This window comes from Sphaerodactylus townsendi, linkage group LG03 (assembly GCF_021028975.2).
Source record: "Sphaerodactylus townsendi isolate TG3544 linkage group LG03, MPM_Stown_v2.3, whole genome shotgun sequence".
Taxonomy (NCBI): Eukaryota; Metazoa; Chordata; class Lepidosauria; order Squamata; family Sphaerodactylidae; genus Sphaerodactylus; species Sphaerodactylus townsendi.
Genome location: NC_059427.1, coordinates 165,274,170 through 165,298,085, shown reverse-complemented (window position 1 = coordinate 165,298,085; position 23,916 = coordinate 165,274,170). Strand labels below are relative to the sequence as shown.

The window sequence follows — 23,916 nt, the reverse complement described above, 5'->3', positions numbered from 1 at the left end:
CCCCTTCTTTGTCTCGGCCATGTGCTGTGGCCGGTCGACGATTTTCCCACCCACCTCTCCCAAATTACAACAGTTGTTAATGCATGCTACCCTGTCATGGCCGTTGGCGGTTTTCACGCATGGGTGTTGATTTGGAAGGGCAGAAGGGGGGAGCTAGGGAGCTACCCCTCCCCTAGGGATGGCAGACAACGGCAAGAGGCATCCGCCCTGCTGACCAGGGCATCTGGGGAGCAACTCTTGCCAGGAGCGTCCGCCCGACAGAGCCCCACGGCGGGGTGGAGCTCCAGCATGAGGCATCCGCCCACTGGTGCTCCGCGGTGATGCTGATACAATCGAATCAAGACCCATGCTGCGCCTCACGTGTCTGTTTTTTGTTATTAATAAATACAGCTATGGCCGATCGATTTACCCCAGCCAAAAGGAGTGCAGTGTGGTTTATGGTTAGAGAACTTGCCCCCCAAAGCTCCACCCTCAGATGGCAACAAGAATTACACCAATCACATTAAAACAGAGCCCTCTGCAATAATTTCCAACATTTGGCAATGACAAGATATTCTTATTTGACAGTGATTCTGATATTGTGTTGTCTGCACTATGTTTCCTTGTTAATTTAACAGGAAGTGAGGTCAAGAGAACAGGTAACTTTGCAGATACCTAACTGGCTGGACATTTTCCAACCAGAAGAGTTTGTCATTGGTCCAGTTAAATACAATTATCCTGATGGGTGCTTATTTGCACCAACTGTTCACTTACTGCTAACTGTTGCACTGTGTCAATGGTTTTGGGAAGGACTGCTGCTTATCTATAAGCAGTGTGGTGTAGTGGTTACAAGCAGGTGGATTCTAATCTGGTGAACCAGTTTTGATTCCCCACTCCTCCACCTGAGCGGCAGAGGCTTGTCTAGTGAACCAGATGTGTTTCCGCACTCCTACATTCCTGTTGGGTGACCTTGGGCTAGTCACAGTTCTTTGAAACTCTTTCAGCCCCACCTACCTCACAAGGTGTCTGTTGTGGGGAGAGGAAGGGAAAGGATCTTGCAGAGGCGTAGCAAGGGGTAAAAGCACCCTGTGCACCGGTGCGTCCTCTGTCCCCGTCCCGGAATGCCCCTGCCCCATAACACCCCCATAACACCCCCGGAATGCCCCCACACCCCCACAGGGGCGCACGCCTGGTGCGTCGCATCCCCCACCCCTTGGAGCTACGCCTCTGGGAGCTTGAAAGCCACCTTGAGTTTCCTTACAGGAGAGAAAGGTGGGATATAAATCCAAACTCCTCTTCTCCTTCTTCTATAAATATGTTCCAATTTACACAAGCTGTTTTATTATCTGGGCTTGAATCTCCCAGGCAGGGCAAAACTCTGTTTCTACTGGCTGGCTGGCTGGCAGTTCTATGCAAACTGGAGGGAAAGAAAAAGCGGTCCAGACTCTTCCTTTCCTCTGGAGATAGGCAGCCTGTGTAAAAGACAGCAAAAGCAAAAACTTTGCTTGTGTTAGCTGGAAGTCAAGAAGGGCTTCAGATGCAATGGGGGGGGGGGAATAGAGATAAAATCAATAGCTTGATAAAGAGAATAGTTTTGTAGTAAGGAAGGGGAAACAGAGGCAGAAACATATACTTATATGGCAAACTGGGATGTGCACCATTTTTGTTGGTATTTTTTCACTTCAGGTTTACTAGTCCTAGACATTTTTGAAAACCCCAAAAGCCAAATCCCAATATTGGCATTTGTATGGGTTGTTCAAAATGTTTTGGCTCTGATAAACCCAAACAATTTCTGCATCTGGAGCTGGAGCTGGGATCCACTTTTTGGATCCTTCAAACTGCCTCTTTTATTGGGTAGGGTGTGTGAAATCCCACCGAAAGATACCGTTCAGGTATTTTTCGGGTGCTTTTTTGTTCGGCTTTTGCAGAACGCACACTTCTAATGTCAAACAAGGTGAGGTGCAAGAGATCAGGGCCTTCTCCACATATGAGGGAAACCACTAGTCTACCATGTCACTTTGGCTCATTCCGCACATGCAGAATAATGCACTTTCAAACTGCTTTCAGTGCTCTTTGAAGCTGTGCGGAATGGCAAAATCCACTTGCAAACAGTTGTGAAAGTGGTTTGAAAACACATTATTTTGCGTGTGTGGAAGGGGCCTATGAACATTTGAAGCCTTCCTCCATCCCTTATGAAGTCTTCCTCCACCCCCACCCCCACCCCGCTTATGCTTTTATGCATCTATTACCATCTTAATTCTGGTTCCATCTATGTTATCCTCCTAGAGAGGGATCTGGCCTCTCCTTCTTTTTGGGGAGATTTTAACGAACTGGGTTATGGACGCCTGTCATTGTTATGTTGACCGCTGTTTTAATAGATTTTAATGGATTTTAGCCAATGTATTGATTGTTATGTGGTCACTATTGTGAACCTCTATTTATTGTATACATATTAATGTTGTGCACGGCCCAGAGCCCCTTGGGTCTATAAATCGAAACATAAATAAAATTTTAAAAAAATCCAAAGGAGCTTTCTTCCAACACGTGTTTTGTCCCCTCCAAAGAAAGAGCCATTTAAGTTGAAAGAATTCTCATTAAGCTGGAGCAAGGCTCCTTGGGCTCAGGAAGTTCCGCCTTCTGAACACAGGGTACAGCCCACTGATTCAGAGACCCATCCAAAGGGGAAGGGGGGGGGGATCTGCCTGTGGAAGTGGTGTGTGGCTGCCCTGGTGGACTTGCCCTCCCTGGGGCACTTACCCTGGTGGGTGATTTTACTGGTGCACGGCTGCTGTGGCCCTCCCTGGCACTGGGCTGCGGTGCTGGAAGCTGTCATCAGTATCCCTGTGTTCCTGCCACCGCTGTTATAGTGGTGGTAGAATGGGGGCATGACTGGGGGAGGAGCTGACATTAGTTGCTGCATTATTCTGGTGGGCGGGGCCTCAAACTTACAAGTCTGTTTTGGCCAATGGGGGCTTCTTGGCAGTGGGGAGGCTATTTTGCCTTTCCACCCTTCCCGCGCCATTGGGAAGCCTCTTTGAAGGGGCAGTCCAGCCCGGCCGTGGTGCCATGGCTGGGCATACAGCCTCTTGGATAGGGCTGTCCATTGCTGAGATCTCTCAACATCTTTAAAATGATGTAAAATCGCCTGCCCCGTTCCCTGATGCAGAAATGAATAGGAGATAGGTACTCTCCTGCTTTCCATGTAAAGGCAGTAGTGAGAGTAATCTCTTTTAAAATGAAACTGGGGTGTGCAGGCTAGGGGAGCTAAGCCCTGTCTACCACTACGCCTTACTCCAAAGTTTGAAGCATTTTTTCCAGTCTAGGTTTCAACTCTGGAGGTTTGTCAGGGTGGAGAAAAATGCTGGGATCAACTGAATGAAGTGAAGTGAAAAGGGAGAAAGGGTTTAGCTCTCCTATTTTGCATGCTCAGTTTTTGTTTTAAAAACACACACTTGTGTTTTAGAATTCTGAGCGAGGAAAAAAATCATTCACGTGCCAGTTCATATCTCCTGGAGCCGGCTATCCCAGTCAGAATGTCAGTTCTAGATACTATGGATCACCAAAAAGACAAATTAGTAGGTTCTAGATCAAATCAAGCGTGAACACTCCATAGAAGCTAAAATGACTGAATTGTGGTTATAGTTTGGCCACATTATGAGAAAACAAGAGAAAAGACTCAAAAAGGCAATAATGCTGAGAAAAGTTGAATGCACCAGGAAAAAGAGGAGGAAACAACACGAGAGGGATTGATTCTATAAAGGAAGCCACGACCCTCAGGCTGATTCTGCATGGGCCAAAAACAGCAGTGTAAATGGTGTAAAAGGGTTTAAAACGGTGTAAAAAGGTTTATACTGTTTTCACACCATTTTCACACCATTGTTTTTGGCCCATGCGGAATCAGCCTCAGTTTGAAAGACCTGAGCAAGGCTTTTAACCATAGTGTATTTTGGAGGTCATTCATGTCGGAGGTCACTTGATGGCACAACACACATATAGAACAGGAACATTATCTTTTATCTGCCTAAAATATAGCATGGAGGAAATAAGTGCCCTTACCCAGAGCAAGACCCCCACCAGAGTGCCCCCTTTGAAACCTCTACTACAGAGCCAGCTGGGCATAACAGCAAGCCCCATTGAAGTCTATGGTGGGAAAAGTTATTTTTTCCCACCATAGAACTTGCTGAAGAGCTTGGCAGATTCTGGGGAATTTCTGAGTGTGTAAGCACTGGTTGCACATTTTTGAAGATAGAGGCACCAGACTTTCAAGGTGGCTCCAGGAGGCTTCCTGGTAATAGAATCCAGGCTTGGTGAACTTTGCTTCTGAGGGTGGGTGGGTGGGTTGAGAGAATTCTGAGAGAACTCAGCCAGCAGGCTTCATGTGCAGGAGTGGGAAAATAAAATAAGCCTTTTGGAGACCCATAAAATTGAACCCCCAGAAGAAAAGTTCACCAAGCCTGGATGCTATTACCAGGAGGGCCTCCTGGAGCCACCCTGAAAGTCTGGTGCCTCTATCTTCAAAAATCTGCAGCCTGCTTACATGCTCAGAAATTCCCCATTGGCTACAATGGAACCAATGGAACCAAAGCAGAGAATCTGGGCAAATTTCCTGGGGTGCCTATCAGGGGTGCAGTTTTAAAGACAGTGGCACCAAAATACCAGGATATAATCCAGAGACTGTCCTGATGAGACCACCCATGTTTGGTTAAGTGTGGTTCAGGGGGCCCAAAGTTATGGACCCTCAAAAGGGTAGCCCCATCTACTGTTAGCTCCCATTGGAAACAATGGGGGCACCAACTTTGTGGGTCCATAACTTTGGCCCCCCTGAACCAAACTTTACCAAACGTGGGTGGTGTCATGAGAACAGACTCTGGATGATACCCTGAAATTTTTGTGCCACTTGCTTAAAAAATACGCCCCCTATAGGACAAAATGTGAACAAACATCACAAAAATACCAAAAAAAGCCCAAATACCTTGCATTCGGATTCATTCATTTTCGGGCAAGGCACATTCGGCTGACTTTTGCCCAAATATGCCTGAGTTTGCTCAGATTTGGGCCATATCTGGTATTTGTTGCATCCGAATCTCCAAGCCTAGACGGAACCTTTCATGTCTTTTAGTAGTAATGATGTCTATTAGAACATGAAACAAAACCAGGCTTCTTGTCAGCAGATCACTAACAGGCGGATCTCTAAGCCCTGTGAACAGCCAGAAATGCCTCCAACAGGTCTAGATTCCATCGAGGTTTTTGATTAGCATGAGGTCGTACAACTTGTGCCATCTGTGTGGCATTCAGTGAATTACAGCTGTGGTTTTGGCTGAAGCTTCTCACCACTATGATTGGTAGCTGGGCCCTTAAAATTTCAGTAACAAAAGCTACTTCAATGTAACGTTTTGTGGTTTCACAATTAGAGATCCGGTAGCCACCAGCTAACAGGGAATGGAAGCTTCCAATATTTAGGAAGTGAATCACAGCCGTTTTATAGGCACCAGGAAGAAGGGTGCTATAAATCAGATGGAGAATGGCCCCTGTTCTAGGGCACGAGATCAGTTACTTTTTGGGAAAGTCAGTATGAGCTTTTATTGGAATGCCCCTTATACTGCAACATCCCACACCATTAATTCATCGGCTTGAGACAAATTGGTAAAGTCTGCTAAACCCTCATTCCCCACAATAAGCTGCACTGCTGTCTCCGAGAATGTTGGATGGTCTAAAGAAAAGGATGTTGCCTGTTTCTAAACCCATGGCTGATGCTAAATCTCTGTGTGATCTTATTGGAAATTTCACCATGTTCTGGGATTCCTGCAGCATCCCAGGAGGGCCCATAGATTAGTGTAGTATGCTTTGCACACCTCGGCTTCAATTTGGAACATGCTTTTTGCATGACCTCTGTTTACGCTTTGGGAATACAGCATATCGCCAGCCCATTCTGCACAAGTCATTGCAAACGTTTTGAAAACGTTTTCAATTCCCCCATTTGTTTGCACTCATGCCCTTAAAATGATTCCTGGCTGTAATTTTGGGGCCATTCTGGATTTTTTTTTGAACCTTCAGTAGATCAGATGAGACAAGGCTTGAAAACTTCATGCTGTGATTCTGTAGGGGCTGTATCTTCGTAGCTTCAAAGCCACAACCCCCCCTAAAAAACAAACCAGTTGGAAATACAGCATGAGGGCCAGCGTGAACGCAGAAAATGACGCCAATGAGGAAGTTTGGGAGGCATGGGAAACAGGTTAAAAAGATCACACAGCAAGTGAAAACATTTTCAAAGCATTTTCAGAAAAAGAACTGCAAGGGAACAGCATGCAAATGCAATATTTTGAGGCTGGAAATCAAAGGTTTCAGGCTAAAAATGTTGCAGAACTCCATGGAGGAAACATTTTATTTCCTGCCTCAAGACGTTTTATTTGGGTTGTGCAGAATGGATCAATGGTTTACAGAGTTAAAGAACTAATTGCTGGATTGAAAGGCCCTCCAGATAAAAGCCAGGAAGAATCAAGGGAACACTTTGGCTTGACATTCTGGAGAAAAAAATGTCCATCAGAGTAGCAGCAAGCTGTTTGGGTCAATGGTATGACATACCATAAGAAAGTATCATGTGTACATAGTGTAGGACAGTGTTTCCCAACCTTTTCGACGTCGCGGTACCCTTGACCTCGCTCTTCATATCTCAAGGTACCCTTGAAGTTCATTTGAATTTTTTTTTTTTGCATTTTAAAGGGTTTTTTCCTTTTTTGGCCTGTAGGTGGGGGGAGTGGCAAGCAGGGAGAGGGGAGGGGAGGGAAAGCAGCATTGACAGCCGCGTTGTTTGTTTGCCTAAATTCGGCATGGATTTGGGGGGATTTAAAGGGAAAGCTCCCTTTAAATCTACCCCCCAATCCACACCGCATTTAGGCAAATAAAACAATGCTGTTTTAAATGTTGTTTAAAGGAAGCCCATGAGGTTTCCAAACCCCCTCCCCCCGCCCCTTCAAAATCCATTTGATTCCAGTGGGGGGGGGGGCAGGCGGTAGCATTGTCAGGGTACCCCTGGGACGTGCTCATGGTACCCCAGGGTACCACGGAACCCTGGTTGAGAATCACTGGGGTAGGAATATAAGATAAGCTCCAAAATAAGGAACACAGAGCAAGACTCCAGGAAAATGACATTTAATATCCATTAGAACATTAATAGCCCTCTATTAGAGTATTCAGCCCTGACCCAGATAGTCCAGACTAACCTGATCTCATAGAATCACAGAGTTGGAATAGACTTCAAGGGCCAACCCTCTGCCATGCAGGAGTACACAATCAAAGCACTCCTGACAGATGGCCATGTAGCCTCTGTTTAAAAATCTCCAAAGGAGATTTCACCACATGCCGAGGTAGTATAGTCCACTGTGGAACAGTCCTTACTGTCAGGAAGCTCTACCTAATGTTTAAGTGAAATTTCTTTCTTTGTAGTTTGAATCCATCACTCCATGTCCTAGTTTCTGGAGCCGCAGAAAACAAGCTTGCTCCCTCTTCAACCTGACATCCCTTCAAATATGTAAACATGGCTATCATGTCACCCCTTAACTTTCTCTTCTCCAGACTAAACATACCCAGCTCCCTAAGACTCTCATCATAGGACATGGTTACTAGACCTTTTAACATTTTGGACACCCTTCCTCTGGACATGCTTCAGCTTGTCAATATCCTTCTTGAATCGTGGGGCCCAGAACTGGACACAGTATTCCAGGTGAGGTCTGACCAACATGGAATATAGTGGTACTGTTACTTCTCTTGATCCAGACACTATTCTCCTATTGACGCAGTCCAGAATTGCATTGACTTTCTTAGATGCCACATCACACTATTGGCCCCCTATTCAGCCCGTGGTCTACTAAGTCTCCCAGATCCCTTTCGCATGTACTGTTGTCAAGCCAGGTCTCATCCACATACTAGAGGTGGGATTCAGCCGGTTTGGCCCGGTTCGGCTGAACCAGTTGTTAAAAGCCCCCTTGCTCCCCCTACCCTGGGAGAGGAAGCGGCGAGGCTTTTAGCACCTCGGAGCCCAGGGCAGGGAGGAGAGCTCTGGCTCAGCTCTCCTCCCTGCCCTGGGCTCTGTTGGAGTGGGCCATGAGCCTGGGGGTGGCTGCACGACCTGGGGGCCCTTCCTTGACCCAGGTGGGTGGCAGCTGCCCTGCTGGAGGTCACCTAGGCCTCCCTGCCTCTGCCTTAGGCTGGGAAGGCCACCGTTGCGTGGCCTGCCAAGGTGACCTTCCTGGGCTAGGGCAGCAGCTGGGCATGTGGTCTACTCCAAGACAGCCAGTGAAAGAAACCTGGCCCCTTTGGTGGTGAGGTGGCCAGCCCAGGGGCACGTGGGCCAAGTCGCAGCTGCTGCTTTCCCTCCCCTCCCCTCAGCCCAACATCAAAAGGGGGGCACAGTAGCCAGGTAAGTGAGCAGTGGCAGGGGGGGCGCAGGGGGGCCTGGCCGAGGGGGAGTGAACCAGTAGCCGAATAATTAGAATCCCACCACTGCCACAAGCCAACCAAACTTTTACTCCCAATCTTCAGCTATATTTATTAATATGAAGTAAATCAATGATAATAATAAGAGAAGAGTTTGAATTTATACCCTGCTTTTCTCTTCTGTAAGGACTCTCAGAGTGGCTTACAAACCCCTTCCAGACTTCCGGTGGAATGGTGTTCCAAGCTGGTTGAGCCTTTGATAGCTCCCAGACTACACACTGCTGATAGGGGCTATTTTTTCCTCAGCGTTTCTTAGCTCTTGCCTCTCCAGATTTTGGGGACCTTAAATTTGACAGGTAGACTGGAAGGGTCTGGAAAATCCAGAATCAGCAGTAGGGGGGGAACTGCTGTGCTCTTGGAAACATCCTCCACCTTTCGTTTTTCTTCTCATTAGTCCTTTTTTTTCCTGTGATCTTTATCCTTTTTTAATCTTTTTTTCTTTTACAATAACAAGCGGATCTGCAAAAATAAAATAAAAACTCCTTCTCTTCCTCTCTTTCCCCCACAACAGAGATCATGGGGCTGAGAGAACTCTGAGAGAACTGGGACTGACCCAAGGTCACCCAGCAGGCGTCATTAACAGGAATGAGGAAACAAATTCAGTTCATTAGATTAGAGTTTGCTATTCATTTGGAGGAGCGGGGAATCAAACCTGGTTCTCCAGATCAGAGTCCACTGCTCTTAACCACTACACCACCCAATGGAGACCCCCAGCAGCTTATATTTAACCAGTGTGATACAGGGGTTAAGAACAGGTGGGTTCCAATCTGGCGACACTTTTCAAAACAGAGCAAAGATGTTCATGAAAATTGGGATTTGGTGAATTTTGAAAATGGAGTTACAGTATTCCAAAATTGGAAAATAAAATTTGAGTTTTAAAAGAACTCTTTAAATGTCAGCTGCTACAATAATGTCAGCGAAAATGGTCTACTGACAACATTTCCCATGCGATCACTGCCATCATTTCTGAGAGTTTCTTTATTTTTGTAGGGGAAGGGGCAGTGGTGGGATCCAAAAATGTTAGTAACAGGTTCCCATGGTGGTGGGATTCAAACGGTGGCGTAGCGCCAATGGAGCTAAAGGCCGAACCACAGTGGGGGTATGGCCGGGCATTCCGAGGCCGAGGGGGCATTAATAATTTCTCTGTTACTGTAAAAAACTCTTACTGTAAAAAAAAGTTCCTAATTTCCAGCTGGTATCTTTCTGTCCATAATTTAAACTCATTATAGCAAGTCCTATCATCTACTGCCAACAGAAACAACTACTTCTCCTCTAATTGACTGCCTGTCAAATACTTCATACTTTCAAATACATAATTTTGTTTCGAGAAATCAAAAGAAGGATACTTTCCTTAAACAAGGAACTTTACCATATTTCTAAAACATGTTTTTAAAACAGCCCAACAGGGAGAATTATCCCGTTTTCTACCTTCGCTAACCAGCCACATAGGAAACAACAGGACTTTATGATTTTTGGACCTAATGGAATTCCTAACGGAAAAGCAGACCCAATTAGTAACCCCCTCTCGGCACACACCAATAATTAGTAACCCACTCTTGGGAACTGGTGAGAACCTGCTGGATCCCACCTCTGGGAAGGGGGCAATCTTCATAACAGGATTATACAAGCTATGGAGAATCACAGCATGAAACTGCCCTGAAGCATCTATTCATTCAACTAAGATTTAAAGGGGGGGGGGGGCATGTAATAACAGCTATGAATCATTTTGAGGGGGTGAGTGCGGACATACATCATAGTAAAGGGGGGATATCGAAAACGTTTTCCAAATATTTTAAATGATTTGGGCGGAAAGGATCAGGGTTTGGATACCTTGTGAGGTTTATGACTGAGCAGAAACTTGAGTCTGCATTTCCTACACTTTCCCAGAACTAAGCCCTAACGAATAGACCTAAGTAGGAATCTGAGTAAATGTGCTTATGATCGCTCTTTTAGTCCAATACCCTAACCACTATGCTGCACTGACTATGGGCAACCAATGCAAGAAAAATGTCTTTCTCCACAGACCTTTGCAACTGAAAGCAAGACAGTTTGAATCAACTAGCTTTCACTGCAATCTCCTGAACTGTCCATTTGAGCACTCTCTGTGCCTCACTCAAGGGGTTGTGTTGCTTGATAACTTGTGGACTGACTCTACTCTGGGGGTTTTGCATTCCGATAGTTATGACCAGAGCATATAACCTAGTAGCTACACTCTCTCTATTACTTGTCTGTAGTCAGAGAAAATGTTGTTGCCAAAAAATCATCATGTGATTTATTGACTCTCCACTGGGATGTGGGGGGGGGGGGGAAGAGAGGCAAAAGCTGGAGGGGGAACAGATACAACTTTGTGATTTTATTATAAGGCGACTGGGTTAATATTTCTAGGTGAAACAAGGTAGTATACCGAGTTCAAACATCTGAAGAGGGAGGTTAAGGAATCCTGAGTGTAGGGTGTAAGGGTTATTCTGTCCCGGGGCAGTGCAGACGTCGTCTGAGGCTGGGAGCAGGAGAAGAAAGGACACATTGTGACCCAGTTCCAACACCTCCTGTGTATACAGACGGAAGAGCTTTGCCTGCAGAGGGACATGCACAGAGAAGAAATGGGGGGAAGGGGGAGGGGAGAAGAGAGTCACAACATGGGACAAACATAAAGAACCCCCCAACGGCATCAAACATTAAAGCAAAGTTGCACAGCATCAAGTTTGGCATTTTTTTAAAAAAATAAAGCATAAATGGAGGGTGTGTACATGTGTGAACTGCACTTCGTAAAATAAAGATGTAAAGGGCTAATGTTCCACATTAAAACGCACACGTACCAGCCCTCAACCCTCCCCCTGAAACTAACATTTATGTTTCTTATTAACCAGAAAACGCTCACACTCCATGAGCTTTTCAAGATTATGATTGTATAATTATATGAAAACACGAAAATGAATTCAATTAAAAACCTTTAACATTCAATTTAAAAGTGGTTAGTGAAACTGTGCAGCTTGTTTGGCCAGCCCTCCCCCCCGCCCCCCTTCCTCGACTCTCTCCTCTGCCCGTCACCAAAAAGAGCAACGAGAAAGATTTAACAAGCCATACGCTTAATTTTTTTTTCAAATGACTTGCAAAGTATAATACGATCTAAATTTGATCCCAAACTGATATGCAGACAGTTTGGGCTGTGGTTGCCCTTTTTAGCAAGGGATGGCCTTTATTTTGAGATCTTACCTTAGGAGAGATCTTACCTTAGGAGAAAATAAAAAATATATACTTTTGAAAGCATTGTTGCATTCTAAACAAAGTATGCTTTAAAAGGGGCTTGGACAGATTTATGGAGGAGAAGTCGATCTATGGCTACCAATCTTGATCCTCCGTGATCTCAGATTGCAAATGCCTTAGCAGACCAGGTGCTCGGGAGCAGCAGCAGCAGAAGACCATTGCTAATAATTAATAGCAGTGATCGGAATTTAGGTCAGCAGGCCATTGCTTTCGCATCCTGCACGTGAGCTCCCAAAGGCACCTGGTGGGCCACTGCGAGTAGCAGAGTGCTAGACTAGATGGACTCTGGTCTGATCCAGCAGGCTAGTTCTTATGTTCTTATGTTCTATGCTCCTGAAGATGGTGTGTAAAAATATTTTTAAAAACCAGTGAGGTACAGTGTGAAGAAGCACAAGGGGAAAAACAATAGGCCACCTTACTGCAGGCTTCTGAGAAAACACACTGAAGCACAGACTGCAAATATGTATTAAAGAGTAAGAAGTTGTAAAAGTGCTGTGCAATATATCGCGCCCCAGGCTTCAGCCGGGAGGCGCCATTGCAAGGGGGGAGGAATGATTGGAAGCCTCCTTCCCCGCCGGCCGGCTGAGGCTGTCACGTGGCCGGGTACCGGCATGTTACAGGGGCCTCAAGCAGCCTATAAAAGGCTGCGTCGGCAGGAACCAGCCGCTTTCGAGGCCAGCTGCTTTCAAAGGGAGGACGTTTCTTCCATCTCCCTGGGGGCCTTGTTAAGAGCAGGGTGACTCGGCCTTCGCCGGGATCCTCTGGGCTCCTAGAGGGGGAGGCAGGACGTCATCAGGGAAACCTCCCTCCCTACCGCCCCCATTCTTACGAACGGGCCCCTTGTTGCTTTGGGAGAAAACCCTCCTTCCCTTCATCCCTCCCGCCCCCGGTTTTGCCGGGAAGAGTGTGTTCCATTGGCGGACTGCTGAGTCGGCCGGAACGACGATCATTCGGCTGTTATTTGGGCTTCCCTTCCACCCCTGGTTTTGCCTGGGAGAGTGCGTTCTGTTGGCTGGAACGGCTATCATTCGGCCATTTTTTGGGCTTCGCGTCTTCGATGTGTAAGCCCAAAGTGCCGGCCTTTTGGCAGAGCGGATGCTCGAAGAGGCATCCTTCAGCCTTCGCTTCTTTGGAGATGGGGCCTGAAGTGCCGGCCTCTCACCTGGTGATTGTGGGGCAGCATTTATAGTCGCACGGGAGTGGTGCGGCGGCCATTTTGGCCTTCGTTTTTACCCCCCCCTTCAACTACTGGTCGGGATTGCGGGACTAAGAAAAAGGGCTATTTTTTTTGTGCACAGCAAACCGACACCCTCTCGGCTGAGGCCTGGGGGTTTTAGAGCGACGGCTGAAGGGAGCAGGGGTGGCAGCTTAATTTGGCTCTAAGAATTTTTTTTGGCGGCCATTTTATGTAGGTTGGCAGGAAGACGAACGACCATTTTATTTTCAAGTGGGCCTGCTGATCTGAGGTGCCATTTAAGGTACCATTTTAAAAGGGTTGCCAGGTGGCAGTGCTCGGAAGTGGCAGTTTCAGTGCCAGCTTCAGCACATTGTGCCACTTTAGTATATTTTTTTTAAAAAAAACTTTGCCCAATTAAGTTTAACTTGTCAATTAATAACTGTTAGAAACATTCAGTGCCATGGCTTCAAAGCCAAAAGGTACAAAAAAGAAGGCACAGAATGCAAGATGGGCAGCAACTCTCAGGACTTTAGAAGAGGGGCAGGGGGTGCCCTCTCTGGGGGTCACCCGGGATGTTGAGGCGGGAGTTACCCAGGCAAACCTGGGGGTCCCTGCCACTCCTGCGCAATCAGATGTACCTACCGCCTCTTCCAGCTCAGAGGAGCATGTCATACCTGCAGTAAGCCTGCCAGAACAAGTTAGGATGGGACGGGAGCTCAGCATGGAGTTGCCGGCTCAACCAGTGCCTGGCACTCCTGGACCGGACCGGCCACCTTCCACGCGGGGCAGGATGAACAATCCTGCAGTTTTTATGGCTCCTCTTGCTCAAAGTGGCATACCCACTCCTACAAGTGCTGTTTTTATGCCATGCCCCTACCCATACTCCCCATATATGGGCATGAACATGAATCCAGCCATGGGGTGGGCAGGTCAATTTACCCCCACCCCTGGCTTTGGCCAATGGTCAGGGGGTTTTATGGGAGACCAGCAGGTTCCTCCCTGTCTATGGCCTTCTCAGGTGCAAAGCTCCCCCGTCACCTGTTTTGGTGGGAGTCAGGTCCAGCAGAGCTTGGGTTGCCAGGCACATTCAGGAGGCTTCGCTCCTTCGATGGCTACGGGCCCCATAGTTCAGGGTCCAGAGTTGGCAGCCGGGTGCAATATTCCGACAAGGGTGCCGGCCAGTGTCGAGGCAGCGGCAGGTTCTTCTAGTCAAACTGTGGGGACACGAGCCAGAGCCAGACACAGAGGGAAGAAGGCCTCTTGTCATTCTAAGTCCTCCCATCGGTCCCCTAGCTCGTCCTCCTCGGGTGAGTCCACAGATGAGGATTCTGCCCAGGCAGCAGGGGACTACTGGGAGAGAGGGGGAAATGTTCCAGCTCTTCCTCTTTGGATTACCCAAAGGAGAAAAGGGGAGCAGGCAGCGGAGGATAGTGCTGGGACTGCGGGGGCTTTAGCATTTTGCTTAGCATGGGATCCTGGAGACCCTCCAGGTTCTCATTTGCCTAGAAAGCTGAGGGAAAGGGCCTTGGATGGATATTATGTGGACATCTTCACGGTTTTGCGGCCGGAAGAGGATCCTGAAGAGTCTGGCTCCCGTTCGGCCAAGAAGAAAAGGGAACGCCCGGAAAAGGCCGAGCGTTCCTTTGACAACTGGCTAAAGGGGTTTGCAGAATATATGGCCCTGATAGGAGCCGCTTACCCTTTAAGGGCATGGCACCTGGCTTCTCATTGGGCCAATGTTTTGAAGGCCCAATCCTGGCTCACTGGCCGGGGCATGGTAGGATTGGCTAGCGCAGGGGTGAGGCCCGATCGAATTCCCCCGGGGCTTGAGTGTACCCCGAAAAGGGGCCTGAAGGCCCGGGACCCTGTTATAAGTGTGGGCAATGGGGCCACTACCGGCGGGAATGTCCACTTATGGAGTGTGTCCTGGAATGGCCTGAGGCCTGTCACTGTGTGGCGCCCTCGGCAGCTCAGGGCCCGTATTTAGTGTATGTGACTCTCAGGGGTCGGTGCCTATGGGCCTTATTAGATAGCGGTAGCTCCATGTCCATGGTGCGGGATCACCTGCTGCCCCAAAGTTTACCGATTCTTCAGCGGGTGTCGGTTACCTGCATTCACCTGCATAAGGCAGAGTATCCTGTTGTCCAGATAGTCCTGAAATGGAGGCCTGAGGCATATCCCCTTGAAGTTGCCCGTGTTCCAGACCTACCCTATCCCATGCTGCTGGGGAAGGATGTTCCGGGCTTCCCCGACTTACTGGCTTTTGGCATGGGCACCCGGGAGGAGTTGACGACGGAGTCAAGTTCGCCGGGTTCGAAGACCATCTTGTTAACGCCCGTCACACCGGACGAGGTGGTGTGTTTCTTGGGGTAATTGAACCTTCAAAGAGTGCCTGGCGCAGTCCCATCATGTTAGTTCCCAAACCGGATGGGTCAGTCCGCTTTTGCATGGAGTATCGAGGGGTTAATGCAATTGCGCAGTTTGACGCCTCCCCCATGCCCCGGGCAGAGCATTTAGTCCAGCAACTTGGAATGGCCCGTTATCTGTCCACATTGGACCTCACTAAAGGCTATTGGCAGGTCCCTATGTGGGAGCAGAATAAGGAGAAAACCACCTTCGCCATGCCCGAGGGCCTGTTTCAGTTCACTGTAATGCCCTTCAGATTGCACGGTGTGGCTGCAACCTTTCAGCGTCTGGTTGACATGGTGCTGGCCATGTGTCATCCTTTCGCCATTGCATATATCAATGACATCCTTATCTTTAGTGAAGATTGGGATGCCCATCTGCGGCATTTACACCAGGTCTTTGAGGCACTCCATCGAGCAGGCCTCACGGTGAACCCCAAAAAGAGTCATCTCGGCTTCCAAGAACTAAAATTTCTGGGCTATGTAGTGGGGAAGGGGATCCTCCGGCCTCAACCCAGTAAAATAGCCTCTATCGAGAGCTGTATGGCCCCCACGACCAAATGCTGCTTGCGGCAATTTCTGGGACTTAAGAACACAAGAACATAAGAACAAGCCAGCTGGATCAGACCAGAGTCCATCTAGTCCAGCTTTCTGCTACTCGCAGTGGCCCACCAGGTGCCTTTGGGAGCTCACATGCAGGATGTGAACGCAATGGCCTTCTGCGGCTGTTGCTCCCAAGCACCTGGACTGTTAAGGCATTTGCAATCTCAGATCAAGAGGATCAAGATTGGTAGCCATGAATCGACTTCTCCTCCATAAATCTGTCCAAGCCCCTTTTAAAGCTATCCAGGTTAGTGGCCATCACCACCTCCTGTGGCAGCATATTCCAAACACCAATCACACGTTGCGTGAAGAAGTGTTTCCTTTTATTAGTCCTAATTCTTCCCCCCAGCATTTTCAATGTATGCCCCCTGGTTCTAGTATTGTGAGAGAGAGAAATTTCTCTATGTCAACATTTTCTACCCCATGCATAATTTTATAGACTTCAATCATATCCCCCCTCAGACGTCTCCTCTCCAAGCTAAAGAGTCCCAAACGCTGCAGCCTCTCCTCATAAGGAAGGTGCTCCAGTCCCTCAATCATCCTCGTTGCCCTTCTCTGCACTTTTTCTATCTCTTCAATATCTTTTTTTGAGATGTGGTGACCAGAACTGAACACAATTACACTCCAGATGCTTGATTAAGCTGCGATATTTAAGGGCATGACAATCTTTGCAGTTTTATTCTCAATTCCTTTCCTAATTATCCCCAACATAGAGTTTGCCTTTTTCACAGCTGCCATGCATTGAGTTGACATTCCCATGGAACTATCAACTAAGACTCCCAAATCCCTTTCCTGGTCTGTGACTGATAGCACTGACCCCTGTAGCGTGTATGTGAAGTTTGGATTTTTTGCCCCTATGTGCATCACTTTACATTTTGCTACATTGAACTGCATTTGCCATTTCTGAGCCCACTCACCTAATTTATCAAGGTCAGCTTGGAGCTCTTCGCAATCCTTTAGCGGTTCTCACCACACTATATAATTTGGTATCATCTGCAAACTTGGCCCTTGCGCTACCCACCCCTGCTTCCAGGTCATTTATGAATAGGTTAAAGAGCACTGGTCCCCAAAACAGATCCTTAGGGGACACCACTCGCTACATCTCTCCATTGTGAGAATTTCCCATTTACACCCACTCTTTGCTTCCTGTTTCTCCAACCAGTTTTTTAATCCATAGGAGGACTTCCCCTCTTATTCCTTCATTGCTGAGTTTTCTCAATAGTCTCTGGTGAGGAACTTTGTCAAAAGCCTTTAGAAAATCCAAGTAGACAATGTCCACTGGTTCCCCCTTATCCACATGCCTGTTTACACCCTCCAAGAACTCCTGTTAAGTTTTGTAAAGACAGGATTTGCCTCTGCAAAAGCCATGCTGACTCTTTCTCAGCAGGTCTTGCTTTTCTACATGTTTAATAATTTTATCTTTAATGATAGATTCTACTAATTTGCCAAGAACAGATGTCAAACCCCGGCCTGTAATTTCCCGGGTCCCCCCTAGATCCTTTCTTAAAGATTGGTGTGACGTTGGCCATCTTCCAGTCTTCAGGGATGGAGCCTGATTTCAGGGATAAGTTGCATATTAAAGAGTGAGAAGATCAACAATTTCATGCTTGAGCTCTTTAAGAACTCTTGGGTGAATACAATCTGGGTAGGGGATTTGGTAGCATTTAGTTTATCAATGGCTGCCAGAACTTCTTCCTTTGTCTACCACTATCATGCAGCTTTAGTTCCTCCAGAATTAAGCCTCCTAAGAAGCTTGGCTTGGTTCGTATTGCAGGAATTTTCCTTACCTCCTTTTGTGTGAAGACAGATGCAGAGAATTCATCCAGCTTCTCTTACTAATCTCCCTGCTCATCTTTTTTAGCACACCCGCTGTTCCTTTGTCATCCTAGCGGGCCTACCGCTTCCCTTGCTGGCTTCCCTGCTTTTTTGATGTACTTGAAGAACTGTTTGTTGCTGGTTTGCGATGTTCGCAGCCATGCGTTCCTCATAATCCTTTTTTGCCTCCCTTCACTGCCGTAACTTACTTCTCTTTTGCCCACCATTTGTGATTTCCCTCTCATATTCTTCGTCAGTCAAACTTGGACTTACATTTTCTAAAAGACATTTTCTTTTTTTCTGATAATTTCCTCAACCTCTCTTGTTAACCATGGTAGCTTTCTTTTGGACTGAAGCTGCCTTTCCTAACCTGCAGAACACATTCCAGCTGAGCTTTTATGACTGTGTTTTTAAATAACCTCCAAGCATCCTGGACAGTTTTGACTCTCTTGATTTTCCATTTCAGCTTCCTGCGCACTATCCCCCTCATCTTTGAGAAATTTCCCTTTCTGAAGGCGGAGATGTAACTACATTAGTAGTTGTCGCTTGTTAGCATGCAGAGATACTGAATCTGGCTTAGCATTGTGGTGGCTGTTCCCTATCGGCTCAACAACACTGACTTCCTGCACCAGATCCTGGGTCCCACATAGGAATTAGATCTAGGATCACCTCTCCCCTGGTTGGTTCTACAACCATCTGCTCTAAGCCACAGTCATTTAGCATATCCAGGAATGCCTTCTCTCCTTACTATGACCTGAACATGCATTTTTGGCGTTTATATGCGGATAGTTAAAATCACCCATTACCACTACATTTTTGTTTTTGTTGGCCTCTCTAATTTCTTTTTCCATCTCCAAGAATCCTCTTGTGCACTTTGGTCAGGGGGACGATAATATATTCCTATTATTGAACTGTCCTTCACACCTGGTATTGATATCCACAATGATTCTGTAGCGGAACCAGCTCCCAACTTTCATTGTCTATTTTATGTGACACTATGCTCTCTTTTTTATGTAAAGGGCAACTTGGCGCTCCACCCCCAATGCGCCCTGTCCTATCATGCTTATAGAGCCTGTAGCCTGAAAATTTATAACAGCATCCCACTGGTGCTCCTCATTCCACCATGTCTCTGTAATGCCCACTATATCAAAGTCCTCCTTCAAAACTCTGTACTCCAGCTCCCCCATTTTTTAGGTCGAGAAGGCTTCTACTATTAGCATAGAGACGCCTGTATGCCCTGTCTTTGTCCTTAACCTGGGATTTATGTTAGCTTTACCCTCAAGTCTTTTTTGTAGACAATATCCCTTGTCACATGCACATTGCTATGTTCCTCATTTGCATGTGGTTGATTTAGAAAAACCTCCCTCTCTGTCTGCATCCCCATAGATACCATTCCGAACCGAAGTCACCTCGGCTCCTGTCGGCTCCCCCCCAGGGCTCAGTTTAAAAGCTGTTCTGCCACCTTTTTTTTTAATGTTGAGCGCCAACAGCCTGGTTCCTCTTTGGTTCAGATGAAGCCCGTCCCGTTTGTACAGGCCTGCCTTGTCCCAAAAGGTTCCCCAGTTCCTGACAAATCTGAAACCCTCTGCCTTACACCATCTTCTCATCCCGCGCGTTGAGACCCACCAACCATCTCCGCTTGCCTAGCTCGCCCTGCGCGTGGAACAGGTAGTATTTCTGAGAATGCCACCTTGGGGGTCCTGGACTTCAACCTGTTACCTAGCAGCCTAAATTTAGCTTCCAGAACCTCCCGGCTACATTTCTCAATGTCGTTGGTGCCAATGTGGACTACAACTGCTGACTCCACCCCAGCACTGTCTAAAAGCCTATCTAGATGAAGCGTGACATCTGCAACCTTCGCACCAGGCAGGCAAGTCACCATGCGGTCATCACGCCTCTCACAAGCCCAACTCTCTATATTTCTAATGATCGAATCACCCACTACGAGAAGCCCCCCACCTCCCTGAGGGGTATCCCTGAGGGGTATCAACTTGTTGGCTATTATAGCCACCTCCCCCCACCTCCCTGAGGGGTATCCCTGAGGGGTATCAACTTGTTGGCTATTATACCTGAGGGGTATCAACTTGTTGGCTATTATAGCAAGTTCATCCCGGGTTTCACCGCTCGGGCGGCCCCCATGAGACAGACTTGCTGCGCAAGGACTGCCCCACGAAACTGCGATGGAAGGAGGCAAACGAAACTGCCTTCCAGGACCAACGTCAAGCCTTGGCATTGGGAGCCAGTCCTCCGCAATCCCGACCCCACTCGACCCTTTATAATCCAAACCGATGCATCGGGGTCTGGTTTGGGTGCTGTCCTGCCGCAATGGCTGGAGGATGGGGAACACCCTATCCTCTATTTAAGTCACAAACTGCAACCAGCGGAGCAACAGTACACCACGATTGAATTGGAAGCACTAGGTATTAAAGGGGTGGTGGGCACGCTGCGCTTCTACTTGGAGGGTTGCAAATTCACTTTGATAACTGACCACGTGCCTCTACAGTGGATGTCGCATATGAAAGACCACAACACCCATGTCTTACACTGGTATCTCTCTCTCCTCCCCTTTAGATTTACGATCGTCTACAGACCCGGTCGTCACCACCTCAATACGGATTACTTCTCCCAGCTCTGGGACGATGACTGGGCCCCTGACACTATACTCGGGGGGGGGGGTGTCCGGGCATGAGCCCCAGCACGGCGCCCGGACTTGCCGTGGAGCTGGAGGCGGCTGCGGCGGTGCCCGCTTCCTAGGAGGAGGCAGCACTGTGCCAGCCGGCTGGGACAAGTGGCCCACCAAGCTGCCTTGTCGATCCACTGCCTCTCCACCTCGACGAGATGCTGCCCCTTGATCCGGTGACCCATCACCCTGAGATCCAGATGGGCTGCTGATCCGCCGGTCCGTCGATCCTCCATCCCATCAACCCTCTGATCCTCCGCCACCAACACGCATCACAGAGGGAGTGAGGGGGCGGAGCCCTGAGCCTGGCCGGGCTCGCCCAGCCCCAGCTGAGGAGAATGTAGGGGATCAAGGACGACAACAGCTGGGACATGGCAGGGAATTGAGAGGGGGAAAAGGATATAAGGGGGTGGGAAAGGAAGCTGAGGGGCATTGGCTGGGAGAGGAAGGTGGAAAGGAGCTGGAAAGAGGCAGGGAAAGCAGAGTGCTTGTGCAGAGAGGGCAGGGAGAGGAAGGGTCCTGCAGACCAGCTGTGCAGTGAAACAAGCTGGGGAACCTGTGTAGAGCCCCATCCTTGTAAGGGTACAACAGGGAAGGGGGTGGTGGGAAGCCTAGCAGGCGGACAGACCCCCGCTCAGTGAAGTAACAGAGCGAGTGGAAGGGAGAGGGTGCGGGAAGGGTGCCAGGGCATGCCCGAACCTACGGGGCCCTGTGGGCGAGGCTGTTTAGAACATCAGCTGGGGAGGACAACCCCCAGGTCAAGGAAGGTGGGATGGCACACTTGCCTCAGGGGGACGGGTGCCCAGGGGAGATGCCACAGCAGTTTTACCGGCAGCACACCGGTCTTCATGGCCTGTGCAGAGTGGGCCACAGATGAGGAGGAAGCCCGGAATGGGTCCTTAGTGCCAGCTGCTGACTCTGTTGCTACTGGCAGAGCTGAAACCGAAACTAACAGAGTGAGCAAACAAGCAGCTCAGCTCTTGGTGTTCTTGTGCCTCCCACTCCTCCTGACTCTGGGCCTTCAGAACTGGCCACCATTCCCAGTCCACCTGGCTCTCCCCCATTGTTGGAAAGGAGGTGCCAGCCAATGAGAGGCGAAATGCAAGAAAGAAGGAGAAGCCTGAGGAAAGCCAGATGACAGCGACCGGCACTCAGCCCAAATGATGATCCCTCTTGCACCTGAAGCAGCCAACTGTTAGGCCTAAAAGATAAGCTGAAAGGGCATGGCTTCTGCAGAAGCAGCATGTCTGTTGGGGCTCATGTTACTGGTCGTTGTAACCTTCACTTGCCTGCTTGCCTGACTCTGGACTGGCTGTGACCTCGGACTGCCTTGGCCATGCTCTCTCAGGTCGATTCCGCACTTGTGTTATCGACCTTAGTTCGAGCTGCGTTCGACCTAAGTGCTCCGCACAACCACTGGGATCGACGTGGTTTTGTACCAGCTTCGCCCCAAGTAACGGTCAAATTTCCGACTCCAGTTGGGAACTACTACTTTTTCAGGGAACCACGCTCGAACTCAGCTCGATTCCAGTAAAGTGCGGAATCTCTGGCACCAGGAGTCCCCCATTCAGCCAATCACAGCTGAGTGTTTTGGGTATGCGTACTGCTGGCCAATCAAAAAATGGCACCTTCCTCCCTCAATTCCTGTGGCAGTTTTTTAAATAACGTGTGTGGGGATAGACGGAACATGGCCGTAGAACAGTAGCCAATTGGAATGGAGCGGTGAAGAGGCACAGGATGATTCTGCCCTCCGAGCTGGGATCAAGCTGGTTGCAGTGGGGAACAACAATGGCTTCGACCTAGGTTAGTACCCTTCTCAGGGAACTGGGTCAAACCTATTTTACTTGTATGAGGAATCGCCCTCAGTCAACCTTCTGGTTTGGACTCTCTCTCTGTCCCCATACCCATCCCCGCGTGCCCCCCCCCCCGGTTTCCTGACTGCTTTGATAACTCTCGTGGAAACTCCATGGCTTTGGCTCTTGCTCTCTCCCTCTTGGGCTGACTGGACTGGGTGACCACACCTTGCACCCAACAATGCTCCTGAGGCCAAGCGTTGGGAATGCAGCCTGCAACACTGATTTGGATTCCCATTTGGTAGAAACGCAAGATACAAATGAAGTAAATCAATCAGTCAGTCAAGCAGGATTTCATCATAGGCTCAGATTACAGCTGACAACATCATTTTTCAGGTTATTTTTTTTAAAAAAACATAATGGTACCATAGCCACAAATTAAAGCTGGTAACAGTGATGTCATATATCCATTTTATCAAGGGGAAGTGTAATTTATTCTGTTGCCTCCATTCCCCCCAAAACAACAAACTGCAGGCAAATATCCTGAGTCATATTTAGGATTTCTAGTCTCTAATGGTGACGACTAACAGAAAGACAACCAAGACAGCTTTCCTTTAGGTACCACAACATCTCGTACCTGTCGTAGAGGTAGACTGATCTGCTTCAGGAGAGCTTTCACTGCCATCTGGAGCTCAAAGAACAACCGAGTTGGGCACTGTACGGAATGATCCATATTTTCCATAGTTTCTGAGCCAGAAAGGGTTTGGATCCATTCCCACTCCTCTCTGTATACAGAGCGGAGTTAAAATTAGAAATATAAGAAAAGTTCATTGCATAAGGAAGAATTTACGGTACGTATGTTTGGGTGCTGTTGAAAGTTTTCAGTCTTGGATAGTAAAATTTTCTACACTTATAACTGGTCTGGTTGTTTGTAGATTTAAAGGGAAACAGCTTTCGGGTTTCATTCTTCTGGAGTGTGTATAGGAAGTGTTAGATTGCTTCAGACTAAGGTTTAAAAATGCCTATGAAACATTTGATGTGCAGGCCCTTCCATGTTTCTATAATCTTTTAACAAACATGTCTTGGGTTACAGTGACATTTTCCTTCTAGGAGTTTCAATTCTTTCATCAGGCTCTGAATGGAGTCAGTGAAAAGATCTCGACTTTTGTTTTTTTGGTTGACACATTCATCTCTAGCAACGGTGATAATCCAAAGACCATGATGCCAGCCGACAGTATACAATGGCATAGTGCCCACAGGGCACAATGGATGACTATACTCAGCCATGAGGACAGCTCTTCCAGACTTTTGCTGTCTGTTGATGTTACGCTGAGCTTATGAGTGCAGACCCTTTCCTGAATGGAGCAGCTGCTGCTAAATATAGTGGAATCTCGGTTTTCATTGCCTTTGGTTTTCATTGGTTTCGGTTTTCATCTATTTTTTTCAGTGAAAAATTTGTTTCGGTTTTCATCAGTTTGCCTCGGTTTTCATCGATTTGCAGTACGGTGCAGGGGTTTGTGGAGAAAAATCACCTGGACAAACCTATTGCAGGCTGTGTCTGCAACTTGTTTAATGACAATGTCTTGCCCCATTTCAGACAAATCTTAGAGATCTTTGGACAGCTTTCTCATGCGACATTGGTCCACTGGCTCTGAAGCTGGTCCTAGTGTTATTGTTTGTTACTGCTTTCAGCATTAAACACTATGT

The 23,916-nt window shown here is 47.9% G+C and overlaps 1 protein-coding gene across 1 annotated transcript in view; it reads right to left on the bottom strand.

Annotated features, from left to right (window-relative positions):
- ANKFN1 (ankyrin repeat and fibronectin type III domain containing 1) overlaps positions 1-23,916 on the bottom strand; it is a 220,743-nt gene that overhangs the window by 20,051 nt on the left and 176,776 nt on the right. The window contains exons 15-16 of the mRNA XM_048487371.1: positions 22,847-22,994; positions 10,877-11,045 (exon numbers count right to left, since the gene is read on the bottom strand). Coding sequence (XP_048343328.1) covers positions 10,877-11,045; positions 22,847-22,994 — 317 coding nt within the window. The remainder of the gene's footprint in view (positions 1-10,876; positions 11,046-22,846; positions 22,995-23,916) is intronic.